General features: G+C 40.8%; 1 protein-coding gene across 1 annotated transcript in view; it reads right to left on the reverse strand.

The window, feature by feature from the left end:
* Positions 1–2,401: 2,401 nt before the first annotated feature.
* The window catches only part of AMMECR1 (AMMECR nuclear protein 1), a 116,304-nt gene continuing 90,945 nt past the window's right edge, over positions 2,402–27,760 (reverse strand). The window contains 4 exon segments of the mRNA XM_051968221.1: positions 2,402–2,516; positions 4,064–4,160; positions 6,388–6,478; positions 18,881–18,995. Of these exon segments, the coding sequence (XP_051824181.1) occupies positions 2,402–2,516; positions 4,064–4,160; positions 6,388–6,478; positions 18,881–18,995 (418 nt within the window).

Consider the following 27,760-nt stretch of genomic DNA (forward strand, 5'->3'; position numbering starts at 1 on the left):
AAGAAATTCTGTATAACATCTGCATATATGAAGGATTTTAAAAAAATCTGATATGATTTTAGAGTCCGCATGACCAGTCACGTGACCTGTTCCAGGTTTTTTAGCACCTTAAATACACACACATAGAATAGATCTTTTCTTAAAAAAACTTCTAACAATAAGCTCATCCCAAAAGGAGGAGCAGGCTGTATTGAGATGATGGACAACATGGGTTTCACAACAATATTGGTCTTTTTTTTTTTTTTCTTTTCTTTTTTTCTTTTTCTTTTTTTTTTTTTTTTTCTTTTTTTGCAGCAGACATCATCATTCAGCTTGTGCTCAGTTTCCCTATAAGGGCATAAAAAAAGTTTCCACTGAAGGATGATGCTGTTCTGAAATGTTTCCGAGTAGAAACGAGACGATACTACCAAAATTGCTGCTAAAACCCAATAACGAACGCTCGCCTGGCAAATCTCTAAGCTTAAGATATAGACTTGGCGACTGAGAGTCCCTTTCTGGCCCCCAGTTGGCTTCTGAATTAAGGCATCATAACTGAAATTACTATCTAGACAATGGATGCTGTGGATGAAGGAAAACTGATAACCTTCTCGGAACCACCATCAAGCCCCAAAGTCACCAAGAGGTGCTTGGCCACAGTGGTGAGCAGCAGCAATTTAGCCAATTATCTTAAAAAATAGACTCACTAATTCCCATTCTGGGTTAGTATTACGCCACCGCTTAGAACAAATAGATGGCTCCTAATGATTGGATATTCAATTTCATTTCTTATCTCTTTAGAATATATATTTTGTCTTATACCTATATTTATAATTTACATATTGGTTTCTTGCTTGAAAAACATTCATCTCTACTTATTCTAAATAGAGAAAATTCTTCTGTTTTCTAAGGTTTGTCACTTTTCTGGCAATGTACTTAACCTCCCAAAGGCATGAAGAGATTTTCTTTATATACATTAAGGGAAGACTGGTCTCCCTCCATAATCGGGGGTCTTTGACATGTGCCTTAACTAAATCCCATTTCTGTTACTACAGCTTTAAGAACTAAAATCTTATCGATAAGTAATTACGTTTCTCTTGTGAGTGTGTAGTGCAGCAAGTGATTCGAGCTATTTCCTAGTAATTCTAAAATTCCAGCACCGTTTGTGGAACAGATAGAAGTAGCTAAAGCCATGGCATAACTAACTCGATAATCGCGACTATTTATCTCAGCTCTGCCCAATCATGGTTTAATGCAACCTGAAACTAATACATTTAAGTGAAAAGATGTCAGCAGAGTGTCACTTTTTGGCTCTTTGCTTCAAAACCAACAGCCAAAAGAGACCTCAGAGTTTTAAAACAATCTAGAAGGAAGGAAATTGTCTAGTACGTGGATTCATCTAGAGAAACCACATTGTGCTACAAGTTATTGCCCTAAATTGCCTTTTTCAAATCTGCCCACTTTATGATTCCACTTTCCCAGTCAAAGGCACTAAAATCTACATCTGCTCTCTTCCTAAGATTCAATGCTCTTCAAAGTGATTCCTGTAACATATTTGAAAGGTAGTTTTTTTTCTTATTTACAAGATGATGTTTTTGTTTATTAATTGACTCAGTGACACAATTAGGACAATTTTTCCTATTTATAACTGGCACACGAGCATAAAAGATTTCTGTGACAAACCTTTTTTGGGGACTTTTGTGTTTTAGATACTAGCTCTCATATACATTTTGACTCTATGAAAAATATCACTCTGGGAAGGAGGGGAAGGGAAAAGACTTGTATAGATTAAGTCTTCATAAGAAAGTCAACCCTGAAGGCAGAATTCAGGGTGAAATGTAAATACCTGAATCTGATATGCATTGTTCCCTAGCCAAACAAATTCAATTACATAAGTATATGTGTGTGTATATGTGTATATGTGTGTGTGTGTGTGTCTGTGTGTATATATAGACATATATACACACAGACACACACACACATACCCACACACACACACATACATACACACATGTATATGTGTGTCTGTGTATATATATATATGTGTATATATATATATAAATGTAAAAGAATCACAAAAATTTAAATGCTTCCTTCCATCCACAGTAAAAAACAAAAACAAGCTTTGATACAATAAAGAAGAATTTGATATGATATTATAGAAAAAGAAAAAAAGATTATATATGCTGCAAAAAAAAAGTTCATAACTAAAAGAATAAAAATATTTCATGGGATGAACTTAAGAAATGTATTTTTTCCCACCCGTTACCATAATGAGCTTAACCAATTAAGGAAGTCTCACTATGGCAACGGAAACTATCATCATAAAATGGTACAGTAATAGAGATAGCTAGACCAAGAAGGGGGAGGGTCTCCTGGAAAGAGGTCTGCAGAGAGGTCCAGGGACTGGTCATGTGGCTCAGTGTCAGGAGTAATGGTTGTAAGGTGGCAGAGGGTGCCCAATGCCATTCTGGAAGTGATGATGCTGACGGTGGGCAATATACTCCGAGTAGCTCATGGTCATCTTCTCGCTGCGGTACCTGGAAGAAAAAGTGAAAAGATTTACCCAAAGGAGCCCTGACACAGAAGCAGAAGAGATATTGGGGACTCTTAATTGGACTCAATGTTACCCATTATTTGTAAATGGAGGGCTCCAGAGGGAATGTGACTTGTCTACTGAAGATCACAGAGCCAGTCTATACTAACACGAATCCACACTACCTGTCAACCCAGTGTTTTTCCTTCTCTCCCACTCCTTTACAGGAAGAACAATCAATCAATCAACATTTATTAAGCATCTACTTAGTGCCAGGTATTAGGCTAAACTCTGGGAATAAAACAGGAAGTAAAGAACAGAACCTGTCCTCAAGGACCTCCTAATTGAATGGGCTGGAAAAGGTGAAAAGGTATGGTGAATTCTCTTCCCAAAGTTTTTCATGTTGATTTTTTTCCCCTCCAGAAGATAGGTGTTGGTACAGTTGTCTTGGTGTAGAAATTCCCTTTAATGCAGCAGACAATTCATATTTTCAGGACAATCGAGAAATTAAGTGACTTTCTCACAATCATAGGATTCGTTTTTTTTCGAAGTGGGTCTTCCAGACTGAGGCTGACTCTCCATTCACTAAACCATGTTGCCTTTTAAAAGAAACATCCGATTTTTCTTGTGCAGCATGCTGAATATGGAAATATGTTTAGAAGAACTGCACATGTTTCACCTATCTATATTGGATTGCTTGCTCTCTATGGGAGCGGGTGGAGGGGAAAGAGAAAAATTTGGAACCCAAGGTTTTGCAAAGGTCAATGTTGAAAACTACCTTTGCATGTATTTGGAAAAATAAAAAGCTATTAAAGTTTGAAAAAAATAATAAAAATCATTCTGGAGCTTTAAAAAAAGAAGCATCTTTAAAAAAGTAGCGTGTGTGTGTGTGTGTGTGTGTGTGTGTGTGTGTGTGTGTGTGTATTGAAAACAAAACCACTGCCCTTGAGGAGCTTATACTTTTTTTTTTTTAAACTGCAATTGACTTTCAAGGAAGTCCTTAGAGAAGCTTCATTTCCATAAGAAATTTATAGAAGTAAGGAGCAGCTGTAGGTTCAGTCCCTGCTAATATGAGAGTAAACACCAGTTGGAGCTTGTATCTTTGTGCTGTATAAACGTAATTTATTTAATACCAGGTCTTGGTCCTTCTCATCCATATTCAAGTTTTTGAGTTTAGTTTTTAAGTCATGGTAGTATTCCTTCAAAGATCAGTTTTAACATTATTCATAGCTATTCCTTTTAAGTTGGGTTAAATTCAGCCAAGACTCAGAATTTTGAACTAAGTCCATTCTGGTCTGTGGATACAGTACAATTAAAAAAATGTGGATCCAGAATTCTAAATTTACAAAAACAAATGTTAAAAATAATCAATTTGAATATCAAATACTAGATACTTCTTTAAGATCCTGTAATTCATTCCCTCTCTGCACTGGGAACAAAAAGCAGAGAGCACTAAAGAACAAATTACGTACCAATGCTTAAGACACAAAAACAATCAAACCTCATCTCTCTAGTCCCAAGCCACAGGGCTCTTATTTCTCATGCAGGTACCTGGTCAGTTTGATGCTTTTCCTGAATTCGTTTGTAATTGTAGCTTTGTAGCCCCCTTTTCTCAGTAAGGAATCTATGGTCTGAATGTGGTCCCATCCTGTTGAGAAAACCAACCAGATAATGAATCAAACAAACAAATTTATACATATAAATATGCCTTTCAACCACCTTGCGCCTAAAAAATGCCCAAGGACTATAGGGGATGTCATCCTGAGGAAACAAGAGTGCCCCTATATTCCTCAACCTGAGGACCATGTCCTCAGCCATGGACCAAGCATGCCATGAGATGCCAGTCTCATGGGAAAAGGCAGAAACTGGGCATATAAAAGTCTATGCAACTCAAGAGTATTTTCCTCTCCACCCTCTATATTTAGAAATGGGGAAGGGGAGAATCTCATATTCCGGAAAGTTAACTCAATGACAACTAGATCTATAGAAGGTCAAACACAGATTATGCAGAAGGGGGAGGCATTTTTATTGATATTCGAGTGCTATATTGGTCTGAATATAGGCTGCATTCTAAAAAAGGATCTCTCTGAAAGGAAGAACGTATGTATAGCTAGCATGCTCTCTCTCTGTCTCTGGGTGTCTCTCTCCCTCCCCCTACCACTGAAAAATAAGGAACACTGTATTTAAAAGTTGATGAAATTTGGGAAAAATCAGTGCTTTTCCTAAACTACATGAATTCATGCCGTATTTGAATCTAGGCACAAAGGCCAGTTAAAGAGAGCTGGGCCAGGAAAGCAGAGTAGTCTGAGCAGCACAAGAGGATGACAGACAATTGGAAAAGGCAGCTTGTTCTCTCTCAGCTGCCTACTCTCCCCACTGTTTGGACGGCCTCACACTCAACCGTGAGGCTATTTACCCCTCATACAATCTAAGGGATGGGTTGCTCCTCCCTTAACTTCTCCACTCCTGACACTGAACACGGTTTCATCGCAGCAGTCGCCCTATGGGGAAGAAATAGCATCCAAGCAATGGCAGCTCAGAACAGTTCCTTTTCTCCCCTGTTACTCTAGCCTCAGGGGCATGAGAAGGCTTAGGGTCCTTGTATAGTGGGATCCACTTCCCTAAGCACTCTGGGGCCAGGGTGCCCACAGGCCATAGCAAGGGGCCAGGGTGGAGTGAGGAACATGCAAGTAAAAAGGAGCCAGCCTCTCAGACATTGTGACAGCAACCACAAGGACATCTGGCTCAGTATCTAGCAGGGCCCCTGGCAAAGCTACAGCTAGTGAGACTTACATTAGGTCTCTATGCTTGGGCTTTGTGCAAGCTAAATGGGGGAAGGGGGAGATACAGTTTATACTCAAACCAAAGAGGCGAGAGTTTTTTCATGACTTTTCAACTAGTTTTTATATTTAACTTGCAAAGTTGGAGGCTCAAATGAACTTTCTCCCTTAACCCTCCAGTGCATATTGAGGGCGGCTCTCTGGTAACAAAAACTGTGCATAGTGGGAAGTCATCTTATGCTAGCTGGATTAAAGATTTTACAGTTTAAAGCTCTAAAATTGGCAGTTCTTGCCTCGACTTTGTCTTTACAAAACAAAGAAGGGAAAAAATTTATCTGGGGATCGTAAAAAGCCTCAATAACTTTGGTAAACATTTCCAAACTTGCTAAACTCCAAAATAAACTCATAGTAAACATGGCTAGTACATAAGTGATATTTGGGAATGATGTTTGGGAAAGAGAAACATTAGCACGCTAGCAAGCTAGGGTAGTTGCTTTGCAGAAGCTCGTTCACGTGGTCCTTTTTGTCAATCAAGAATTACAAAACCCTTGTCCTGTCGCTGTCTATATATTTTCAGTGGCTTGACATAATAGAAAGTCAATATTCTTAACAGAGCTAGAATCACAAAGGCAATATTTTGATATTATGGTTTGCTGCAAGTAAACTAATTTGGATGTTTCAGGAACCATCTGGTGGAATGGGATATATTTGTACATACACAGACGCAAAAATATACACCCAATGCTTTTTCTGTCACTAAAATATCAAAAAATACCCCCAAACCAAAAGAAAATGCCATTTCTATGAGCAGCAAGTTACTAGTCTTAAAATAATTGGCTTTATGATGTAAAATTAATTTTTTTTGCATTTTCCATTAAGGGTTTTTTAGTTTACTGATATAACTTCTGCGCCAGATAGCACAATTCACTCATCTGATATCAAAAAATCAGGTGGCATTAAGAAATAAGAGCCATTCCTTACAATTTCATATTGATTCAGCATCAGACATCAGTGCGAGGTCAAATATTGCATTTTATATGGATATATTTCTCTATATTCTTCACTAGACCATATGAAATAAAGTGCAACAATGACCTTGCTCCTTTGCGACCTCTGGTAGGTAGGTGGCCGTGCGTTTTGATCCTTTTTCATTGATGAACTCTATTCTAATGCCATGTACACCCACCTGAAAGAAATGGGCAGTTTCATTAATACATTCTTTTTCAAATAAACAAAACAGCAAAGTTGAACAGTGAAGCAGCAAGAGTCTGCATTGCTCACTCTTGCCTCCTTCAAGAAGTCACTTTTCCTTTTTTCCTCTCTTCATAGCTTGGGATTTGTTTCTGGGAGAGCCAGAATGATAGTTTTGGAAAATGAAAACGTTGTTCAGCTAAGATCCAGAGTGTGGTGCTTCCAGTGCATCTTCTTCTCAGCTGCATTTACCCTGAACCATTAATGGACCACATAACACCAGCTATCCTACAAACCTCTTAAACTCAACAAAGGGAAATGAGCAAACTTTTGTCACTGGTGCGAATAATGTCTCATCAATTAACATGAAAGTATTTAGTAAGGGCGGACTGTGAGCCAGGCACTGTCTTACACACATATAACCTGTGGCCAGAACCCCGGGCTTATAGGACTAAGATTTATTTGATCAGGGAAAGGGGAGCCTCAAAAATTATCACTCTTTTGTACTTAGTTTTATCCTAGGAACCTAGGTTTTTTTTTGTCCTTAGGTCTCCATAGATGTTGGTAAAGAGGATCCTTCAGTTCTTTTGGAAGATGTGTCAAATGGGTATTTCAGACACAGAAAAACATTTCACCTTTTGGGAGGAATCCCAATAGCCCATTAATTAAAAACAGTTCTTCCCTTCTTCATGCCCAAAGTAAAGTCCTCTAGACTCAATCCCTCTGAAAAGAAGCAGACTTGGGACTGCTGTAGAGTCAATCCCTCACTCTTAGTAAACTTACCAACTCTTCCAGGAAGTTCAACAGAATGCCACTCTAATAGTGCCACCCAAGGGGTCTCCCCTGAAAGGAATCTGATATTTGAAGGTAGCAGAGAGGCAACATCCTTTCCAGAAGAATCTGCGGTCTGACTGACCCTGTGCCTTTACCCTTTTGTTCTGGCTCCACATGCTGGTATCTCTTCTCTCTGCAAAGAAGCTGGGTCCCCCAACTCTTGGCATTTCTCTAGAAAGCCAAGGGTCAGGAAATCTTGCCATTGTACTTCTGCCCCGGCTACTTACACTTCTCAGCCTCCCCACATGTATTCTGCTGTCCATGCCTGCTTCTCCATTACATTACTGACCGTGTGTATTTGTGTGTGTGTGTGGTGAGGGTGGGGGTACACCGTACTCTCAGGGAAGAAAGTCGGCTCTGTTGTTTCTGGTTTTACCTGACTATTAATAGGCCTCCTCACCTAATAGGCTTATACAGCTCATACATACAAATCACCTCTACCTTCCTAGCCAGGACATCCAAATCCCAACTTTTATCTTTTAACCTCATTAAGTTGCACAGGAATAATCCCGGTTACCCACATGTAAAGCAAATGATTCGTGGCTTTGTCCCAGTTCAAATCTTCCATGAAACACTGCATTCCAGAATACTCACCGTTCTGTCCTGTGCTTTTGGTTACTTAGCAGACATTTTAAAATCTTATTTGGGTGTGGACAAAACCTTCCCCAGACTTTCAGATTTTCTGAGTCAGCTGAGGGCCTTATCTGAGGTGTCTCCTTGACTCCCAGGCCAGGTCTCTATCATGTCTCTATCACGCGGCCCAGGGGCAAATGTGAGGAGGAGTCTGTCCAGACTTGGCCAACCCGCCGGCAGTCTGTCATTGGGCCTATACTCGGAGCTTATGTTCCAAGAGCCTACATTCTGCTGACAAAGCTTTCAAGAACTTGGCTGTTTCCATCACAAAATGAGGTATTAGTGGATATTGATGAAAAAAAAAAAAAGGGCCAATTTCACAGACCATTAATACCGACATAAGCTATTGAGCATTTTGTCTTTATAAACAATTAGGAAGTTTTGAAGACCTACTAGGAGAAATATTTTGCAGTATTGTAAAAGTACAAATAAACAACTACCAGTTGCCCTCCTCCAAAAACTCAACCATTTCAACCCCCCCTCCCCACACACCCAACTTGGGGTTTTCCAGTTGCCTAATGGGTCACACAGGGAGTACATCAGAATGAACATTAACAATTAGGCGTCTTTTCAAAATATGGTAACAGTTCCACAAATCTTTTCTTTTTGTATCAAGAAAGGCATGGGCTGGGGGAGAAGTGGAGACAGAGATGAGAGGATGAAAAAAATTTCCCATGGAAATTCTGGTTTTTAGAAGCAAAACAAAGAAGGCCTCAGAAAACCCATTTATTTTCCCCAGGGTCTCCAGACACAGTCCCTTCCAATTTGATAATTCAATAAAATGATCTCTTTTAAATTTAAAATCTTTCTTTTTTTACTCTAGGACTGCTTATTCTGAGCCTCAGCATTCCTGAAACGATTCCTCCGGGATTGTCCTGCTTTTTGAGTCATCTTCTTTCACCTTCCCTCACATTTGTCTTATTGCACACAAACTTCTTAAAATTTAAATTGGTTGAGTAGGTGTCAGATGGCCAGCTAGGGGGCACAATGGACGGAGCATTGGGCTTGAAGTCGGGAAGACTCATCGAACCGAGTTCAAATCTGGCCTCAGACACTTACTAACTGGGTAGCCCTGGGCAAGTCACTTCAGCCTGTTGGCCTCAGTTTCCTCATCTGTAAAAAATGAGCTGGAGAAGGAAATGGTAAGCCATTCCGATATTTTTGACAAGGAAACTCCAAATGGGGTCATAAAGAGTCAGACATTACTAAAAAATGACTAAACAAAAGAGGGTGGGCAGAGTAGATAGAAGCTTAAGGCCTGGAGTTAGAATGGCTTGAAACCCAATCCAGCCTCAGACACTTCCTTGCTGTGTGACCCTAGACAAGCCACTCCTCCTGCCCAGACCTTAGTTTCTTCCCCTGTAAAATGAGGGATTTGAACTTGTTTGCCTCGAAGGTCCCTTTCAGCTTGAGACCTCAGACTCTGCAATGAGCTCCATGTGCGTCCACATCAGTCTCGAATTATTTTTCGTGTCTTCAGAAGTTCACTTTTGAGTTTCTGGTGTATTCTGAGATGATTTCCCCCAAGGAAGTTTAGACAATGACATCCTACCAGTTATTTCTCTGATTCTGGAAATTTTCTCTCCTAAAATTAAAGCTGTGCTGTTCCTGGCTTTCTTTTCCTATGCTGTCTCAAATCCTAAAATGCAGCGGAGGTTCTCCTAATTTTTATCCCAGCAACCGGTACCTTTTGTTGGCCAAAAAAGCAACCACCTCCACCGATTCCTTTGCCTTTGAAGAACAAAATAATCTGTGGTGAGGCCAGTAAAGTCCAGATAATGGGACTGCTGCACAAGAGGCTTAGATGTGTCCTAGTACTGCCATATCATGTCCTTCTGATTTTCCTGCCCCCCGTTTCCCCAAGTCCTCTGTATTTTTATCTTTCTGTTCTGGTAGTCTGTCTGCATCTACTCTGATGACAACACTGCTACTGCTACTGCCCCCTGTACTGATCTTCACCTGACACTGTCCTGACCACCCCTGGTTCCTGACTTCACACATCTTCATACACTTGTAGTACTTTTAAATCCACATTGTCCTGATTTATTCAACAAGTCGGCAAACTCAGAACAAGAGAGGAATAAATTTCAATGTTGTTGTTTCATCGCTTCAGTCACATCTGACTCTTCATGACCCACTGGGGGTTTTCTTGGCAGAGATACTGGGACGGTTTACCATTTTCTTCTCCAGCTCTTTTTACAGATGGAGAAATTGATATGAACAGGCAGGAGTGACTTGCCCAGGGTCACACAGCTAAGAAGTGTCGGAGGCTGGATTTGAATTCCGGAAGATGAGTTTTCCTAACTTCAGGCCTGGCCCTCTAGCTGCAGCCCCTAGCTGTCCCTGAAGTTTTAATGGAGTCTCATCTATTAAAATTCATTTCTGCACAACTGAGTAACATGACAATTTCAGGAGCCAGTTAGACAAAGCTGGGGTAAGCAGACATTCTGACAGCATAGCTCTTTGTTTGCCTTCTTTAGTGACTTTGAAAAAGGCCATTTCTTTTGTATGGAGCTACCAAAAAGAGTTTCCTCACTGTTTTTAATCTAACGATTATCTGAATAGTTTCTAAAGCTCTTTCCTAGTACAGAGATTGTTGTCTCCTTCAGGTATCGCAGTTCCTCAAGCCTGCGGCCTTGACTCAGGACCTAGTTCAGAGTCTTTTTGCTTCCCTCAAATCTGGGACTTAAGTTCACAACTATGTTTCCTCCTAGTTCCTCACTCTTTAAAACCAGGATTTCCATCATCGTTGTGGGGCACACATAATGACAGTTATATCCTTGATTACCCAGCCCTATTCTACTTCCATGATCCAGAACTCTGAAATCCTTCTCTTTCTCTTTTCCCGAAGCTGTTCTTGTCCTCACTGTGTCTTTCGCTTCCTCCCAGTTCTCCCAGTCTATCACTCTTGTTCTGCCCTCACTTCCTCAAGTCTTGATTTCTAAGCAATTCCACTCTCATTTATCCTGGAGACCCCTGCTCCCTCGTCCTATTGCCAGTCGCACTTTGATAAATCACAGCCCCAGGTCCCTGTCCTCTCCTGGAGACTTTTTTGCTCCGATTCCAAAGCCGATGAACACATCTGGAGAAAGTTGTGCAGCTGTGTCGACTGGGTTCGCCACAAAGGTATGCTGCCCGATCTCAAGCAGGCCCTCACTGCTGCACAAGGGGCCTTTTATTTTTTCCTCACTGACTCTCTTGACTTCAACTCTCCACAGTGACTATTTCAAACCTCTGATTCCCCTCCTTCCCCTCCTACCGCCCCACCAGCATTAGACTGAGCCTCCTTCTTCACCGAGCAAACAGAGGTCATTCATAAAGTGCTGTCTCTTCTCCTTCACATCTCCAAAGAGCTCCTCGTTTCTCCCCCCACCCCACCCCCATTCTCTCTTTTGCTCCCGACTCTGAGGAAAAGATGGCTTCTCTCCCTGAGAAGCTCAACCTCTTCATTTGTGTTCTTTCTTTCATTCCTCTCTTTCTCTCCGGATGACCTTCTTTCTCTCGCCCTTAATCTTCCCTTCTCCCATGACCTAAACTATGTCCAGGCTACCCCCTCCTCCTGCCGCTGTCTTCTGTCTCTTAGCTAGGAAGGATCACCTAGATTTGGTGAGTTGCCAGCCCCTTGCATTCAGGCCTTCACTGCTGTCACATCACTGATACTGCTCTTTCCCATGTCAGCAGCACTGCCTCATCTGCTTTCTCTAAAGGCCATTTCTTGGCACTCATTCCTACTCAGACCCATTTTTTTTGGGGGGGGAGGGGCGGGGAGAAGGGGAGGCGCGCAGCACAGACTATAGTCATAGGAGCTGGGTTCAATCCTACCTCTGATGTTTACTTATTAGCTGTGTGACCTTTGAAAAATTGCTTCCTTTTGCCTCAGTTTCCTTCTCTGTCAAATGCCATGTAGAATTCCTCATTTCTTTCAAAGCACAACTCAGGTGTCACTTCCCATAAGGAATGTCCCTGACCCGGTGCACTAGCCCTGAAGTCAGGAGGATCCGAGTTCAAATCTGGCCTCAGTCACTTAACACTTCCTGGCTGTGTGACCCCGAACAAGTCAATTCACCCCCATTACCTCAGCAAAAAAACAACCCCCCCCAAAATACATTTATTATTTACTTATTTTTAAAAAATGTTGAGTTCCAAATTCTCTCTCCCTTCCCATTAGGAAGGCAAAGCAATCTGATGTCAATTACATGTGTGAAATAAAAAACTGCATTCATTTTCAAGATTCTCTTTCAAAAGTTACTTACTCTGACTTGACTGACCTCCAAGGCTTCTCTTACACTAACCAGTTCCTCCACATCTATTCTTTCCAGGCCACCTGGAAAGCAGGATGCCTTCCTTCCTCCCCCCTTCCGCATCCTGAGTCCCAGAGGGCTCACACACAAGTATTTTAAGTAGAGGGTCAAGACAAATACTGAATCCTGGAGTCGAGAGCAAAGCCTTTGTTACAAATCTCCAGCTCTGCAGAAAATGCGACCAAAAACGAGACTTTTCTAGCAAAGCTCCTAGACTCTGTACCAACAACACAAAACAAAAGGAATTTGTGTTTAGAAGAAAGAGGAAGTTTGGATCCACATTACAATTGGGGGAAAAAGAGTGTGGGGGGGGGGAGGGGGAGAAGGGAGGGGCGTGGGTGGACCCTGAGCCAAGTACTACAGAGCCAAGGTAACCATGTGTACATGAAAAGGAACCTTTTGAGTGAGGTTGCTATAGAATCAGAAAAAAGATCTTTCAACTTCAAAGGAGAGTATGGAAATATTAATATATGGGAAATAATGGCAGCCAAATTATTCATCTTATTGGTTTATTTTTGTCACTGAAGGAGGAAGGGACCTATTGGGAGCTCTTTTCCAGGGCAATGCTGCTCCTCTGACACCCCACGGGTCCCTGGAGACTAGGAGTTCTGGCATTTGGATGCTTCAATTTATATCTTAGTTAATACCAAGTCTGGGCTTAGGCCCTCGAACCCAGGGACAGGTTTGTTAGCAGCCCATATCCATCATATGTTAAAGGGGCCAAGAATTGATTGCATTCACGTGCTTCCTGGCAAAGAGCACCATTGTCTTAGGGGCTGGAGAGCATACTGCAGGGGCCAGATACTAGTAACACATTGGGAGAGATATACCCCAAACCTTGGGTTTTGCCAAATATTATTCACAAATTGAACTATGGATCCATTATTCTTGCAGTAGTATTTTAAAATAACCTTATCCCTCAATTACAGAAATAAAAGCTTCTTGTATTTCCGATACTTCTGCCAGGACATTTCTGTATTTGGTGACATGTTGATTACACAAATTCATCTACGAAGGGGACAGCTCTTTATCCCTAGCCTTAGAATGGCCTGTCACATCACGTCCCACCCATCTTCTTCCCTGTCTTGTATAATTCCAGGCTCTTCAAAAGAAAAATGGACGGCAAACAATTTTCGTGGTCAAGGTTACAGTCAAGACCTTATTTTCTAGGATTCCAATGTACTTCTTTTCCAAAACAGCAAGTTTGGTCAATATTTGTTTAAAAAATAGAAAAAGGAAATATTTTCCAGATGTCGTTCTTTACATCACTGTTGTACCACCGACATTCCACCGGCTCTCTTTTCTAACAAACAAATCTCCCCATCGGCCATATCTGCAAGCAAATGCCTCGTTCTGTACCTCACGTACCACTTCTCTGCCAAGAGGTGGGAGATGTACTTCCCCATCAGTCTTTTGATGTGTCTGTCTGTCTGCTAGCCATTTCTAACTACAACAATGCTGCCAACTGCAAAATGTGGAGCTGTGGTTCAACCACAAAGAAAATGATTAAACCCCAGTCTCCAGTCTTTTGCATCTGGTAGAGACCTTCAATATCATCTCGTTCAGCATTTCCCAAATGTATTTGGCCAGAGAACACTCTTGGGTTTGAATGGAACCAATATGCATGAATCTGGGAGGAAAATATAGAATATTCCTGGGATTAAAAGGGAAGACGGGTGTTTATGAGAAAAATTTGGAGCTAAGGAGAGAAAATTAAGTATAGTTTCATATTTAAAAATCCTACATGTATTCCACATGTCAATTTCCAGCACTGGTTCCACTAACCATCCCTGTAACTTTCCAAACCAAAATACCCCTCCCTAGCCACGATTCCCCTATAATGTTGCCTTTCTCTATAAGAATGTGAGATCCTTAGCGTCAGGGACTATTTCCACATTTGTATTTGGATCTCCAGCACTTAGTATGATGTTTAACACATAGTAAGTGCTTAATAAAGGCTTATTCGTTCATTCTTTCATTCATTCAGACATAGTTTTGACAATTATTTCATATTATGAGCACAGGTATATGATCAGTGGTATTGGTTTTCTCACAGAATGTCCATTTGTAACATGTGAAGGAAGAGGACCAATGACAGAATTTGAACCTGTGTCCTCTAACTGGAGGACACTATTTTTGGCTTCCAAGTAACTTATTAGTTCATCAAAGTTTGCCGATTTTAATTTTACTTTTAATTATTTTACTAGCTCTCACAATTACCTGGGACATAGTATGTTAATATAAGACTACATTGAGAATCAGTTCTTAGAACCATTTCATTTCAGGGTATATTTAAACTCTTACTTGAGCAAGATATTTTTCCTTATAAAAAAAATTCCTATAGGACACAATTGTATACACAAGCGTTTTAAATAATTGAAACAATCTTTCTGAAAATATACTTTTAGAATTTTTAATGCCATTTATGTAAATCAGCCCTTTGTATGAGATGGCTTTCCAAATATTGCCAGGACTTCAATAGTAGAGAAAGAGCCAGTCTGACAGTCTTACCTCGACGCAGATGGGCTGTGTGACCTTGGGCACTCACTTGGATAGTCATCAACATTTGTAGAGGGAGGTTTTATTTTTTGTTTTTTGTTTTTTAAACAGGAGCTCCCTACACAGATGAAATCACAGGTCCAGACCAAAACAAAACTGCTTACTTTACAGAATGTATTCCAGTAAAGCCTGGAAATTAATCCTATTCTCTCAATGGACTTCCATTATAGAGATTTGTTCCCATGGAAAAGTTTCCAACATAGACCAAATCAAAAAATTTGGAAAAGAAATTGCTATGTCTGAAGCCCGCTGTGTGGGATGCTGTGCGGCCCAGCCCAGCACCTGCATGAAGGTCTTCCAGGAGGACCCGGTCCCACTGTGCAAAAGTGTGTGGGCCAATCTGGCAGGATGCTGCCGACTCTAGGATCATCCCTAGCTCTCCCCGCATTAGGGCCCGACTCCTTCCATCTTCAAAGCTGCCAGAAGTTGATTCTCTTGGTCTTCTGATTTAGGAACTTCCCGGATCTCATTCTATAAGGTTACAATAACATACACTGCCAGTAGGTGTCACCTACTGGTGTCATAACGTCCTGGAGTTGACAAAGTCCTCCAGTTTTATGTCCCAAAGTCACCAGAAGAGCGAGTTTAGACGCCACTAACCGTTTGCTACGTTTTCATCTTGTCTGCTGCCTTTTGTTTTCGTTGGCATCTGTGACTTCAGCAGTGTCAAAGAATTCTCTGCTACAAAAGAACTCTCTCCATGCGTACACAGGCAATTCAGCTTCCACTGGGGTCTCAGGGAAAAGATCCTTGAGAGCACCGAATAATAATGGGCCAGAATTACCCAGGATTCATGCCAAATAATGCCAAAGCTGGCTCCATCTGCTAAAACTCACCATTTTGCCTGCGATTTCACTGGTGTAGAAGGAGAACTCCCTCTCTCAATGCAAATCTGTATCTGCCTTAGCTTAGGCAGGTGTCTGGGGCATAGAGAGTGACTATCTCTGAGTCCCTGACTCCAAGGTTAGCCCTCTCTCCACAATGCTCTAGTAAGAGCTTAGGTGGAGGTAGCACTTTATGGCTGTACACTGCTTTATGCATACTGCAAAGTGGGCAGCTGTCGCTAGACATACTGGAAGAAGAAATCCCTCTAAAATACCCCCAGTGGGGACAGCTAGATGGCAGAGTAGGTAGAACACTGGTCCTGAAGTCAACAGAACCGAAATTCAAATCTGGCCTTGGATACTTACTAGCTGTGTGACCCTGGATTAATCACTTATTCCCATTGCCTCTCCCCTCTGCAAAAAAACAAAACCAGTAACAACAAAACACCTAGGGGCAGTTCCACCTCTTCTTGAAGTCCTTTAATGAGATAAGCACCCCACCCCATCGCATTTCCCCTTGGGCCCTTCATCCATATGATACTTACCATGACCCCACATCTTTTCTCCTCCAGACTCAGCAAGCTTAATTTCTTTGTCAAGTCAATAAGCATTTACTAAGTACTTACTATGGGCCAGGCACTGAGCTAAGTTCTGCCCAATCCCTGTGTGTTCATTTCCGTCTTCATTTACACTTCATACTACTGACTCTGACTGAGTTTTCAGGCCACTAAGACCCCTGGATCTTTTTTTTAGATTAGCTATTTCTGAACAGCCCTCTCCTCTAGCCTATTCTTGTGTTTGAGGCTTTCAGGATCCCTCTGTACTCTGCGTCTATGCCACAGGTCATTGAGAGTGCTCACCCCCCCCCCCCCCCCCAAAGTGACACTAAATCATTCCTGAGCTGTGAGTTGAAGCCAAGACTCTCATTTGAGCCAATCGGGGCCTAGCCACACCTCGCTCACAGCACAAGGAGGGACAAACATTTCCACCTGCTGTTTCCAAGACAAGCGCTTGGTCCCATGTGCCCTAAGAACAGTTCCCTTTCAGTCGCTGCACGTGCTACCTACCTGTGTTCATCCTCACGTGTTCAGTTGAGGCCTTGAAGTTCTAGTATTTAACCAATGGGATTGGTACAATTACTCTGGGTCACATCTATCTCACAATATGTGCTTTTTACAATAAGCTTGGGAGAAAGGAGGGCTATTTCCTCCCCCCATAGCCATTCTAAACCTCCATTCAATTCAATTCAAAGAGTGCATATGAAATTCCTTAAAATATGGCATGTTTTTTGCACAAGTGGGTAAGTATCACAGAAGGAATATTAATAGAGACTCTGAAATAATAACATTTATATGGCACTGTTCCAGGCACTGCACTAAGCATTTTAAAATTATTTACAGGATTTGAACCTTACGTATATTATTATACATTTTAGAGTTGAGAAACCTGAAGTAAACAGAGATGAAGTGACTCACTTGGGGTCACACAGCTAGTAAGTGTCCAAGGGTAGATTCGAACTTGGGTCTTCCTGACTTCAAGCCTGATACTCTATCCATTGCAATACCCAGCTGCCCCAGATTCAAAGTTCCAATAATGCGCAACCATACCAACTTAAGGGGCCCAATGCAATAGGATAGCAGTGCTCAAGGCAAGAAGCTGACAGCTGAGATCCAGAGAACCCCCCCTTCGTGACTGTCAAACATTAGAAGAGCCGCTGCCTCTGGAGGCTCCCTCTACCACCAAGCGTAAGTCTAGGTTCAAGTGTCTAAAAATTCAATAGCCAAAAGGATAATTTTCCCTTTAGACAGGGTGGGAGATGGATTATAGAAAGTGATAGGGTGATTTGGGCTTAGCAACATCCCTTTCTCCCTGGTGCTGTTCTCCCCTGGCCCTCCCCAGTCTGGCCACAACTGCAGTTCAAGCTCAGAGACAAGTGAAGAAAGGAGAAATGTTTATCGTCAGTGTTGTCCACCAGTCCCGAGTCACCCCCTGCCACCAGGAAAATGAAATGTGACTCAGGAAGCTTGGTCCCAGAACTGCTGAAAGCCCGTTCCAGGGAGCCAAGACAGCCACTACTGCTGCTTGCTGGAAGATCTAGGGCCACTCAAAATACAATTACTGTGATGGCCTCCTTCACCCACCTTGTTTCAAGAAGCTTCTTAGGGTACACTAATGATCTAGTCCAACTTTTTGGTTTTATTTTCCCTTATGAAAAGTCTCCAGAAGCTGCTCTGTTAATACTCTTCCCTCCTAAAAGCCCACAAAAGGCTGTATTTCATCCTATACTGTCTAGGTTGTCTTTTCACAAAGAAAAAGATGTTATTTGTGCTCTTTCCTGGCAGATCCCAAAATTATGGAATGTTAGAAGGTTCCAAAATTGCTTGGGCTTAACAATTTTTTATCACAGACATTTTCAAATCAAGACCAGGAACTTTATAAATGCCTTTTTCTGTATGTGGAAAAAACATGAAATATAGCAGAGTGAACTGCCCAAGCCAATCAGTAGCTGAGCCAAAATAAAACCCCAGGCCCGTCTGCTGCCAAGGCAATGCTCTGCCCACAAGGCTCCGACAGTCAGTGGTCTCCCTAAGATGGACCTATTCTCTTACTCCTTTTTTCAAGAGAACTACTGAAATCTTAAATACATGATCACTGTCCAAATGATGCTATAGGACAGCTGGGATGCCAAACCAGCCACCTGAGCACCACTGCAACTCACGGTGACTAGACAAGCCCATAAGCTACCAAGAAAGAGAAGGAAAAAAACCCACAACTCTAACCACAGCCTTACTTGCTAGCTGTATACATTATACAAGTTAAGGAGAAGCAGATTTGTTCTATTCAGCCATCACTCCATCCCCCAGGGGCAAAATTACCTGCCTGGCCTATTATCCCTCTAGCTCTTTCTTCCCAAATCTACCTTTTTTGATCACATCATCACTCCCTGGCAACTACCAACTGTCTGAGAAGGGAAAAAAGAGAAAGAAAGCTCTATATGAAAAGTTCTGGTAAGAAGTTCTAATTGGGGATAAAGTTCAAACAAATTAGGTTTCTGATATATCCCTGGGTTTTAATTATACATGTTACATTCAGTCCCATTAGTATAAGAGAGAGACACACACAGAGAAAGAGATAGAGACAGAGACAGAGAGAGAGAGAGAGACAGAGAGAGAGAGCGTGAGTGCTGACAGGGGACTTTAGAATTATGATGATTTATTTTTCTCTAAGTGATTTTCATAATCTTACCTCCCAGTCCAAATAATCACAGACATCTTCAAAGTTAGTGAGCAGAGACACTGAGCAGGTTAGCCGAGGCAACTCCTCCCTTGTCATTGGGGGGAAACGGCTATCTTTAAGGGCACTGTTGGAAAAAAAAAACAAAACACATTTTAAGAGAAAAATGGAGTAGATCATTTTAAAAACTACCTATACAGCAATGAGACAATAAAAACTTTAAGATGCTGGAGCTGACACTAATCATCCTCAAATGTATTCTGAGGCCCTAAAAAAATAAAAAGATTATATAAGTCTCCACTTCCCATACTTAATACTACTTGCGTACAGATATCTTAGATAGCCAACTCTGTAGCCGCTTCAATTACCAAAAAATTGATCCATTTCATTTCCTATGCAGTCACTTCCTGAGGGGTTTCCTTAGCACTGTAATAAACTGATAATGCAAGATTTCACATTAAATAATTCATTTTGAGGGATGGGGGAAAACTAGTGGAAACTTGGGAGAAGATTTTTGGGCTAAGTACTAGAAGAAAATATCATGTGGGGAGAAAAAGAAGACTAAGGTTTCTTTTAGTTTTCTCTTAACTATGATTGCCTTTTGCTTAAAGGAAATCAATCTTGTCAAGTATAGATCATTCAATGTGTGACTCAGAAAACGTGAAGCTCCGGGAAATGGGCCACTGTCAGTGATTTGGGAAGGATTGCAGATACTCAGAATCCCAGACATCGAAATGCACCTCAGAGACTGGTCATCTGGTCCAACCCACGCCTGACCAAGAATGCAGTCCACATCATCTTCAACAAGCGATTAGCCAGCCTTTGTTTGAAGACCTTAAATGAGGAGGGGCCCACTTCCTTCCCACATAGCCCAGTCTACTTTTGACGAGTTTCAATTCTTAGGAAGTTTTTCCTTCTTACAAACTTTTAGGAAGCACTTCTAGTCCTGCTTTTTGGAACTAAACAGGAAAAACCCAATCCTCTTCAATTTGGCAGTCTTTTGAATACTTGAAAAGAATTATCATTTTCCCCATTAAATCTTTAAACACACACACACACACACACACACACACACACACACACACACACACCTTTCCCATTAAGTCTTTTCTTTTTCCAGGATAAACATATTAAATTCTTTTAAGCAATCCATGTATAGGCCTTCTTCTATCTTGTTGTTCATTCATCAATATCCTTTCTAAACTGGTAGCCAAACTTCTAGATGCCATGTGAGCTAGGGAGGGGAGAGTGAATTTATTAAGGGCAACAAATTTTTCTTTCCTGACTTCTTTACTTTTATTTCTGTCCTGGACACTGTGACCTTCTTAATAAAAGCTAAGATCACATGAGCATTTTTCAGGCCCATATCACACTCGTCTCCCTCATACGGTCTTCATTAAACCCCAGATCTAACTGCTAACGCTACATTTTCCCTATCTATTATTGATATGAATATATATATTTTAAAGGATCATGCATAAAAGTATGAGAGAGAGAGAGAGAGAGAGAGAAATCTCTTCCCTCAAGGAGCTTATATTCTAATTGGGAGAGACAACCCTGGGGGCTAGGGAGGAGGATTTAGTTTGAAAGGTTATGGGAATAGTGATTGGAGGAAGTGGGCAGTTGATTACCAAGTCCTTTCCTGTAGCAATGGCAGAATTGATTTGATTATTGTGCCCAGAACATAGTGTGGGAGGCGGGTTTCATAGATGGATGAATGACATATGAATGTCAACAGTCTAGGACCAATGAATAAAGAAAGCCAAGTGTATTAACTTGTTCTCATTCAATCACCAATCAAAAGGGCTGAGCCCCATGGTGGGAGCTCCAAAGGATCGGAGGCACAGGTTCCATGGATCCAGTTCCAGTGAGGTGGGTTCTAGTCTAGGTGAAGAGAAGTTGGGTAGCAGTAACAGGTGAAATAATTATAATAATTAGCTAATAGTTACAAAGCTCATAATTAATACTTAACTTTCAAAAATTTTCAACAATTTTTCATCTTAGTAGATTTTAGCTCAATGTCTGTCTCAGACTGGACAAATTCTGATTCCGTCATCCACTATCTTAGTTGAAAATCTGATAAGCGTGTCATTGGTGACTTCATGTAAGTTGTAGATAAAGATAGTGCAAAATAAAGTAAGAAGAACTAGCGGAAAGATACAACAGTACTAAGGGAGAAGAGGACAAAAAAAAATCAATTGAAACTGAAGGATGTGAAATCGTAATGGCTGAGCCTGTCTCCAAAGAGGAAATAGGAGAAAGTGCTGCCTGCCTCTCCTCCACCCCTTTGCAGAGATAGGGGGCTTAGGCAAGGAAGACTGCACATAATATCGGATTTATGCTGTGAGTTGATTAGTTTTGCTGAAAGTTAAAAAGGAAAGATGAATCTCTTGGGAAACAGGTGGGGTAAAAACAAAAATTACGTATTAATCATTTAAAATGACACACAGCACAGGTTGAAAGATGGATGGGTTCTTGGCACCCAGTAGTAGAAACCAGACTTCTCTTTGCCTCTAGTCATCCCTGAAATTCACAATGGATTTCGCTGCACTGCCTCCATATCTATAAAATGCTTAGCAGAGCGCCAGTGCAAAGAGGGCTTTGTTCCTTTCCCTGATTCCCTTTATCAGGTCCCTGAGAAAAAACAAGGAGGGTGTGATTTTTATGTTTGTATCATATGCCCGGTTAAGGATATTCCCAACTAGACAACAGGCAGGTAACTCAAATGCAATAGGTCCAAAGCTGAACTCATGACCTTCCCACTTGCATCCCTTTTCTGAGTTGGTCACGGGTGCCACTCTCTTCTCAGTCACCCAGGTAAACAACTCCGGTGTGTCAGCGTCAAATCTCACTCACATCGTGTAACTGATTTGTTGACAAGTCTTATCATTTCTACATCCACAACGCCTTTCACATCACAGTAAGATCTCATTGGTCTCCACTCACAAGCTGGCGCCCTGACCTCACAGCTGCCAAAGTGATTTTCCTAAGGCGTGATAATGTGATCACATCCCACATGCCTGCTCAACAGCCTCCAATGATTTGGAACCATACGATGACTCCTCTGTTTGACATTTTAATTTTTTTATGACCTGGTTTCCATCTAGTTGTGTTCTAGATTACTCTGCTCCTTTCGGTGGCCCAGCCATACTAGTCACAGCTCTGCATCTCCCTTCTCTATGCTTGCGTACTAGGTGTCCCTCATACCTGGACTGAGCTTCTTCCTCACCTCCACCTCTTCTTTCAAGACAGCTCAGATACCACCTTCCTTATCTCCCCAGCACTAGTGCTCCCCTGGCCTTGTATTTTTATGTACATATTTATAGATATGCATATTGTCCCCTTCATTCATCAGAGTCTAAGGCTTTTAAGAGGAAGGCAGGGGGGCAGCTAATCGGTATAGTGGATAGAGCACCAGCCCTGAAGTCAGGAGGAGGACCTGAGCTCAAATCTAACCTCAGACACTTAACACTTCCTGGCTGTGTCACGCTGGACAAGTCACTTAACCCCAATTGCCTCAGCCAAAAAAAAAAAAGGGGGGAGGCACTATTTTACTTTTGTCTTTTTAATGCACATTAAACGTGCACGAAATAGTTAATGGAACCTGATAATTTAAGAGGATGCAGATACAGGGATAGCAAAAACAGTTTTCCATTCCACATTGTACTTTCCCCATCAGGATTTTATTATATTGCGAATCAGAATAAGAAATAAAAAGGGGATTTTGGGGGAAGTTTTGCAGAAGCTATAGATGATATGCAAAGGCCAGCAGACAACACAGAAAAAGTTTAAGAACTTAGAAATATATAAAATATATGTATAGTATTGTATAATATCAACATATTCTCTTTCTTAATATCATCATAATTCAGATTTCTTCTCTAGTATGAAGGGAGGGTCAAAAAATTTTATGCCAATTTTCCAGATGGCAGGGGTGCCATGCCCCTCTTGCGATGTTGAAGAAATAACTACTTTGTGGGTTAGTTGTAAAGTACTGGGTGGTAAATCCAGTAGATGTGAAGAGATCCACTAAATCGCTGTCCTCCTTAAAGTACAAATAATTCACATCATCTTGGATTTTCACTATACCTTGACAAAGATAGTCATGTCAAAAGAAAATGTTCGGACAAATATGGAAACGTCAAGGCCAAAGCTAAATAAACTCAATCGACAACTCTTGCCATTCTCTGGACCTGTGTTACCACTCTTCTACAAGTGTGTTCAAAGAGAATGGACGGTAGAATGGTCATTTCATCCACCGGCTCTTTCAGTACACAAAGGTTAGGTTTGATATGAGCTTTGACTTCATTAAGGATAACTAATTGTTCCCTTATTTTGTCTGGGTTTTGGTTTCTTATTGGCCATTTTTTTTATCCTTTCCAGAGATCATTTTCCCTTGGAAGAAAAAATTGAAGCCAGTTGAAGAGTGGAATAATGATGTTTTCATTCCCTTACCTCCTTTTAGCAGTCATCCTTTCCTTTCGTAGTTCCTCTCCTTTTCCTCAAATTGACTTTAAAAGCCTCCTGCTTGAGCCAGGAGATCATTATATACCTCAACAACGATACTGTTTGAGGATGTATCCTGATGGAAGTGGATCTCTTCGATAAAGAGAGCTTTAATTGATCAAAGATGGACAGAAGCAGCTACACCCAAAGAAAGAACACTGGGAGATGAATATAAACTGCTTGCATTTTTGTTTTTCTTCCCGGGTTATTTATACCTTCTGAATCCAATTCTCCCTGTGCAACAAGAAAACTGTTCGGTTCTGCACAAATATATTGTATCTAGGATATACTGTAACCTATTCAACATGTAAAGGACTGCTTGCCATCTAGGGGAGGGGGTAGAGGGAGAGAGGGGAAAAATCGGAACAGAAGTGAATGCAAGGGATAATGCTGTAAAAAATTACCCTGGCATGGGTTCTATCAATAAAAAGTTATTTAAAAAAAAAAAAAGAACAATGATGAGACAATACTAAAATTTGTGGGCTAAAGCAAAAGCCATAATTTGGGGAAATTTCTTCATCTTGAAATGCTAATGTCAATTTTTTAAAAACAGAAAGAGCAAATCAATGAATTGGAAGCTGAATTGGCAAAAATAAAATAAAATAAAAGCCTGCTTGACCATTATCTGCAGCCTAGGCTTTAGCATTCCTGACCCTATTCAAACTGGCCCAGCTGCAAGATTGCAGCTTCCATTATCTTCTTCCATTACTTATCAGTGTTTCTATACTATATCTTTTAAAATTCTAAACTGGTTTCTATAGATCCACACCTGTCTTTAAACAATTCTCTTTTCTCCTGGCCAGAAATGTTTCTATCTTTTCAGAACTTCATGTTTGAGAACTGTTCACCCTATCCTGAACTAACTTCCTTTGTAGAATTTTAAGACATGGAATCTTATCAATGTTGGGGTTTTTTTTTTTTTGAACTCTGAATTTTATACTTTTCAAATGTAAGATACATATCAGATTGTGTTTGGCTTTGATTGTTTTCTCTATCATGAATTGTATGATGGAGAGATCATTTTCACTCTCCCCACCCTCTAAGCTACCGATTTTTTTCTTTGACAAACCAGTCTTTTTTGCTGATCAGAAATCAGTTCCACATCAACAATGCTACTTCCTATATTCTTCAATTCTGATAGGATCATAGAATTCTAGTTGGAAAGGCCCTTAGTAGTCATCTAGTTCATTCAGGTTTCACAAATGGAGAAACTGAGAATCAGAGAAGTTCTGAGTCCTGACAAAGACCACATAGATTTTCACTAGCAGACCTGGGACCTGAACACAGGCTTTAAAAAAAAAATTAATTTTTGTTTGTTTACAGAGCATATACATAGGTAATTTTTCCAACATTGATCCTTGCAAAACCTTCTGTTCCAAATTTTCCCCTCCTTCCCTCATCCCCTCCCCTAGCTGGCAGGTAGTCCAATATATGTTAAATATGTTGAAAGACATGCTAAATCCATTATATGTATACATATTTATACAGTTATCTTGCTGCACCAAAAAAAAAAAAATAATAAGATCAAGAAGGAAGGAAAAGAGAAACTGAGAAAGAAAACAAACTGCAAGCAAATAAAAACAGAGAGAGTGAGAATGCTATGTTGTGGTCCACACTCTGTTCCCACAGTCCTCTCTGGGTGTAGATGGCTCTCTTCATCACTGCACAAGTGGAACTGGTTTGAATCCTCTCATTGTTGAAGAGAGCCACTTCCATCATATAATCTTGTTGTTGCCATGTATAATGACTCCTGGTGCTGCTCGTTTCACTTAGCATCAGTTCATGTAAGTCACTCCAGGCCTCTCTGAAATCATCCTGCTGGTCGTTTCTTACAGAACAATAGTATTCCATAGCATTCATATACCATAACTTATTCAACCGTTCCCCATCTGATGGGCATCCATTCAGTTTCCAGTTTCTTGCCACTACAAAGAGGGCTGCCACAAACATTTTGCAGATGTGGGTCCCTTTCCCTTCTTTAGTACCTCTTTGGGGTATAAGCCCAGTAGAAACACTGCTGGGTCAAAGGGTATGCACAGTTTGAAAACTTTTTGAGCATAGTTCTAACTTGCTCTCCAGAATGGTTGAATCCATTCACAGTTCCACCAACAATGTTATCAGTGTCCCAGTTTTCCCACATCCCCTCCAACATTTGTCGTTATGTTTTGCTGTCATCTTAGCCAATCTGACAGGCATATAGTGGTATTTCAGTGTTGTCTTAATTTGCATTTCTCTGATCAATAGTGATTTGGAACACCTTCTCATGTGGCTACAAATAGTTTCAATTTCTTCATCTGAAAATTGTTTGATTGGTGTAGCACTAAATCGATTATGAACACAGGCAGAGCCTGTCAAGCACTCTACTTCTAACTTAGCATTAAGGAAGGCAAACTAACTGTGCATTAGTTCTGCTTTTGGTAGAGACAAAGAATACTAACAATTGTCTAAGTGAAGCTCCCACCCCCAATTTCTAATGTACTATGCTCTCATGCCAAGCTCATCCTTTGTTTCCTCAGATCTTCAATTCTTTCTTCTTCTTGCCTCAGTGATCTGTAATCCAATCCAATGACAATATTACTGCTACTCATTCCTTAATTGTCCAACTGCTCTCCACTGAGCTTTCCTCCTCAGGGGCCTAGATTTCCTTACTTTAATAGATTCTATTAATATAGAATATCACTTTGTAGGCCCTTTGAATTCTAGTAATTCTAGTGTCTTTCTCAAGCCATATTTTAACTCAATCTACTGGTTCTCCTTTCACAGGGCTCCCCAGGCCTCTCTGTTTTGTGCATTTGTACAAAGATAGCAGAGGCCATGGATTTTACTGCTGGCTTCTTTCTCACACTCCATGTCCTATGAATTCTTGGGTGTCCATACAGTTCTTCCTATACTATATTCTCTATGATGTACAGATTAGCAGAGGTTGACAGATTTACATAGGCAGTCTTCTCTTTTCCCTTTGCTTTCTTTTTAGCTTAGATTTGCAGGACTCAAACAGAGGTGGGTCTCGGAAATATATAACTATAGAAACAATACCTACTCTCAAGAAGGATACCTTCTTATGGGGAAAACCAGTATATCTCCAAGTATATACAGATGAAATGGAAAGTGAATAAATGTGACACACAAAATACTTAGATCCTCGGTCATTTGGGAGGAAGGGTACTACCAATCAGGGATGAAAAGAGCTCCATATAGTTATGCCTCCTTTGGATCAGACCCCATCAGGCCTATAATGAAGCCATGGCCAAAACTCCATTTTCAGACACCATCATCTTCTTCTTTTTTCATTAAAATGTTTTCTTTTCAAAACATATGCATAGATAATTTCAACATTCAGCCTTGCAAAACCTTATGTTCCAAATTTTATTCTCTCCTTTCCCTCCACCCCCTTTCCTAGAGGGCAAGTAATTCAATATATGTTAAACATGTGTGATTCCTCTCTCTATATTTCATGTTGCACAAGAAAAATCAGCTCAAAAAGGAAAAAAAAAGAGAAAACAAAATGCAAAAAAAAAGGAGAAAGAAAACAAAAAGCAAGCAAACAACAACAAAAATGTGAAAATATTATGCTTTGATCCATACTCGCTCCCTATAGTCTTTTCTCTAGGTGCAGATGGCTCTCTCCATCACAACATCATCGGAACTGGCCTGAATCACCTCGCCATGTCCATCGCAATTGATCATTATATAATCTTGCTGTTGCTCTCAGACATAATCTCTTAACCAACTGTCCATGTCCCAGATTTGCTTTTCTTTTTCAAAGTCCCTTGATGAAAACGCCACTGGGGCTTCCAAGATCTTCAGGTTCTGGCTGGATGACTTCTAGCATCACCACAGGAATTACTAGAAGTTGGTCGTGGTCTTCAGGTCGGATGGGACTTTGCAGGATTTGGCCTGGATGATCTGAGAAGTAGGGCTTTGACCAGGCCATTCTGCCTCTGTGTGCAATATTTCCCTCACACCTCAGGAAAATAGCAGTCCTTTATTATTAATGTCAGGTCAATAAATAAATGTCTCCGTCCCTTTGGCAAGGAGTTACTGACTGTTACTACTCATTTCTGCTTCCTTAGACACTTAGTGGATGTCCTTTCCTCTTGGTGACACCTGTGGCTTCACATCATCATCCCTGGCACATAGTCAGATGCTCGTCCTCAGAGGGTCTGGCCCCTCCCTTTACGGGAAGAGTCTATAGTTATACTTAGAGTCATATCTATAATTAGATAGTCTTTTGTGATTTGCAGTCACAAAGTTATAGTCAGAAAGCTTTTGGAAGTTGCAGAACCTTTCTTCATTGGTTTCTATGCTATGAAATCCCAATCTCTGGTTTGGGATTGGGATTAAGAATGAATGTAAAGACTCATCCTATCCATTTTCAAATATAAA

Source organism: Antechinus flavipes, chromosome X (assembly GCF_016432865.1).
Source record: "Antechinus flavipes isolate AdamAnt ecotype Samford, QLD, Australia chromosome X, AdamAnt_v2, whole genome shotgun sequence".
In the NCBI taxonomy this organism is placed as follows: Eukaryota; Metazoa; Chordata; class Mammalia; order Dasyuromorphia; family Dasyuridae; genus Antechinus; species Antechinus flavipes.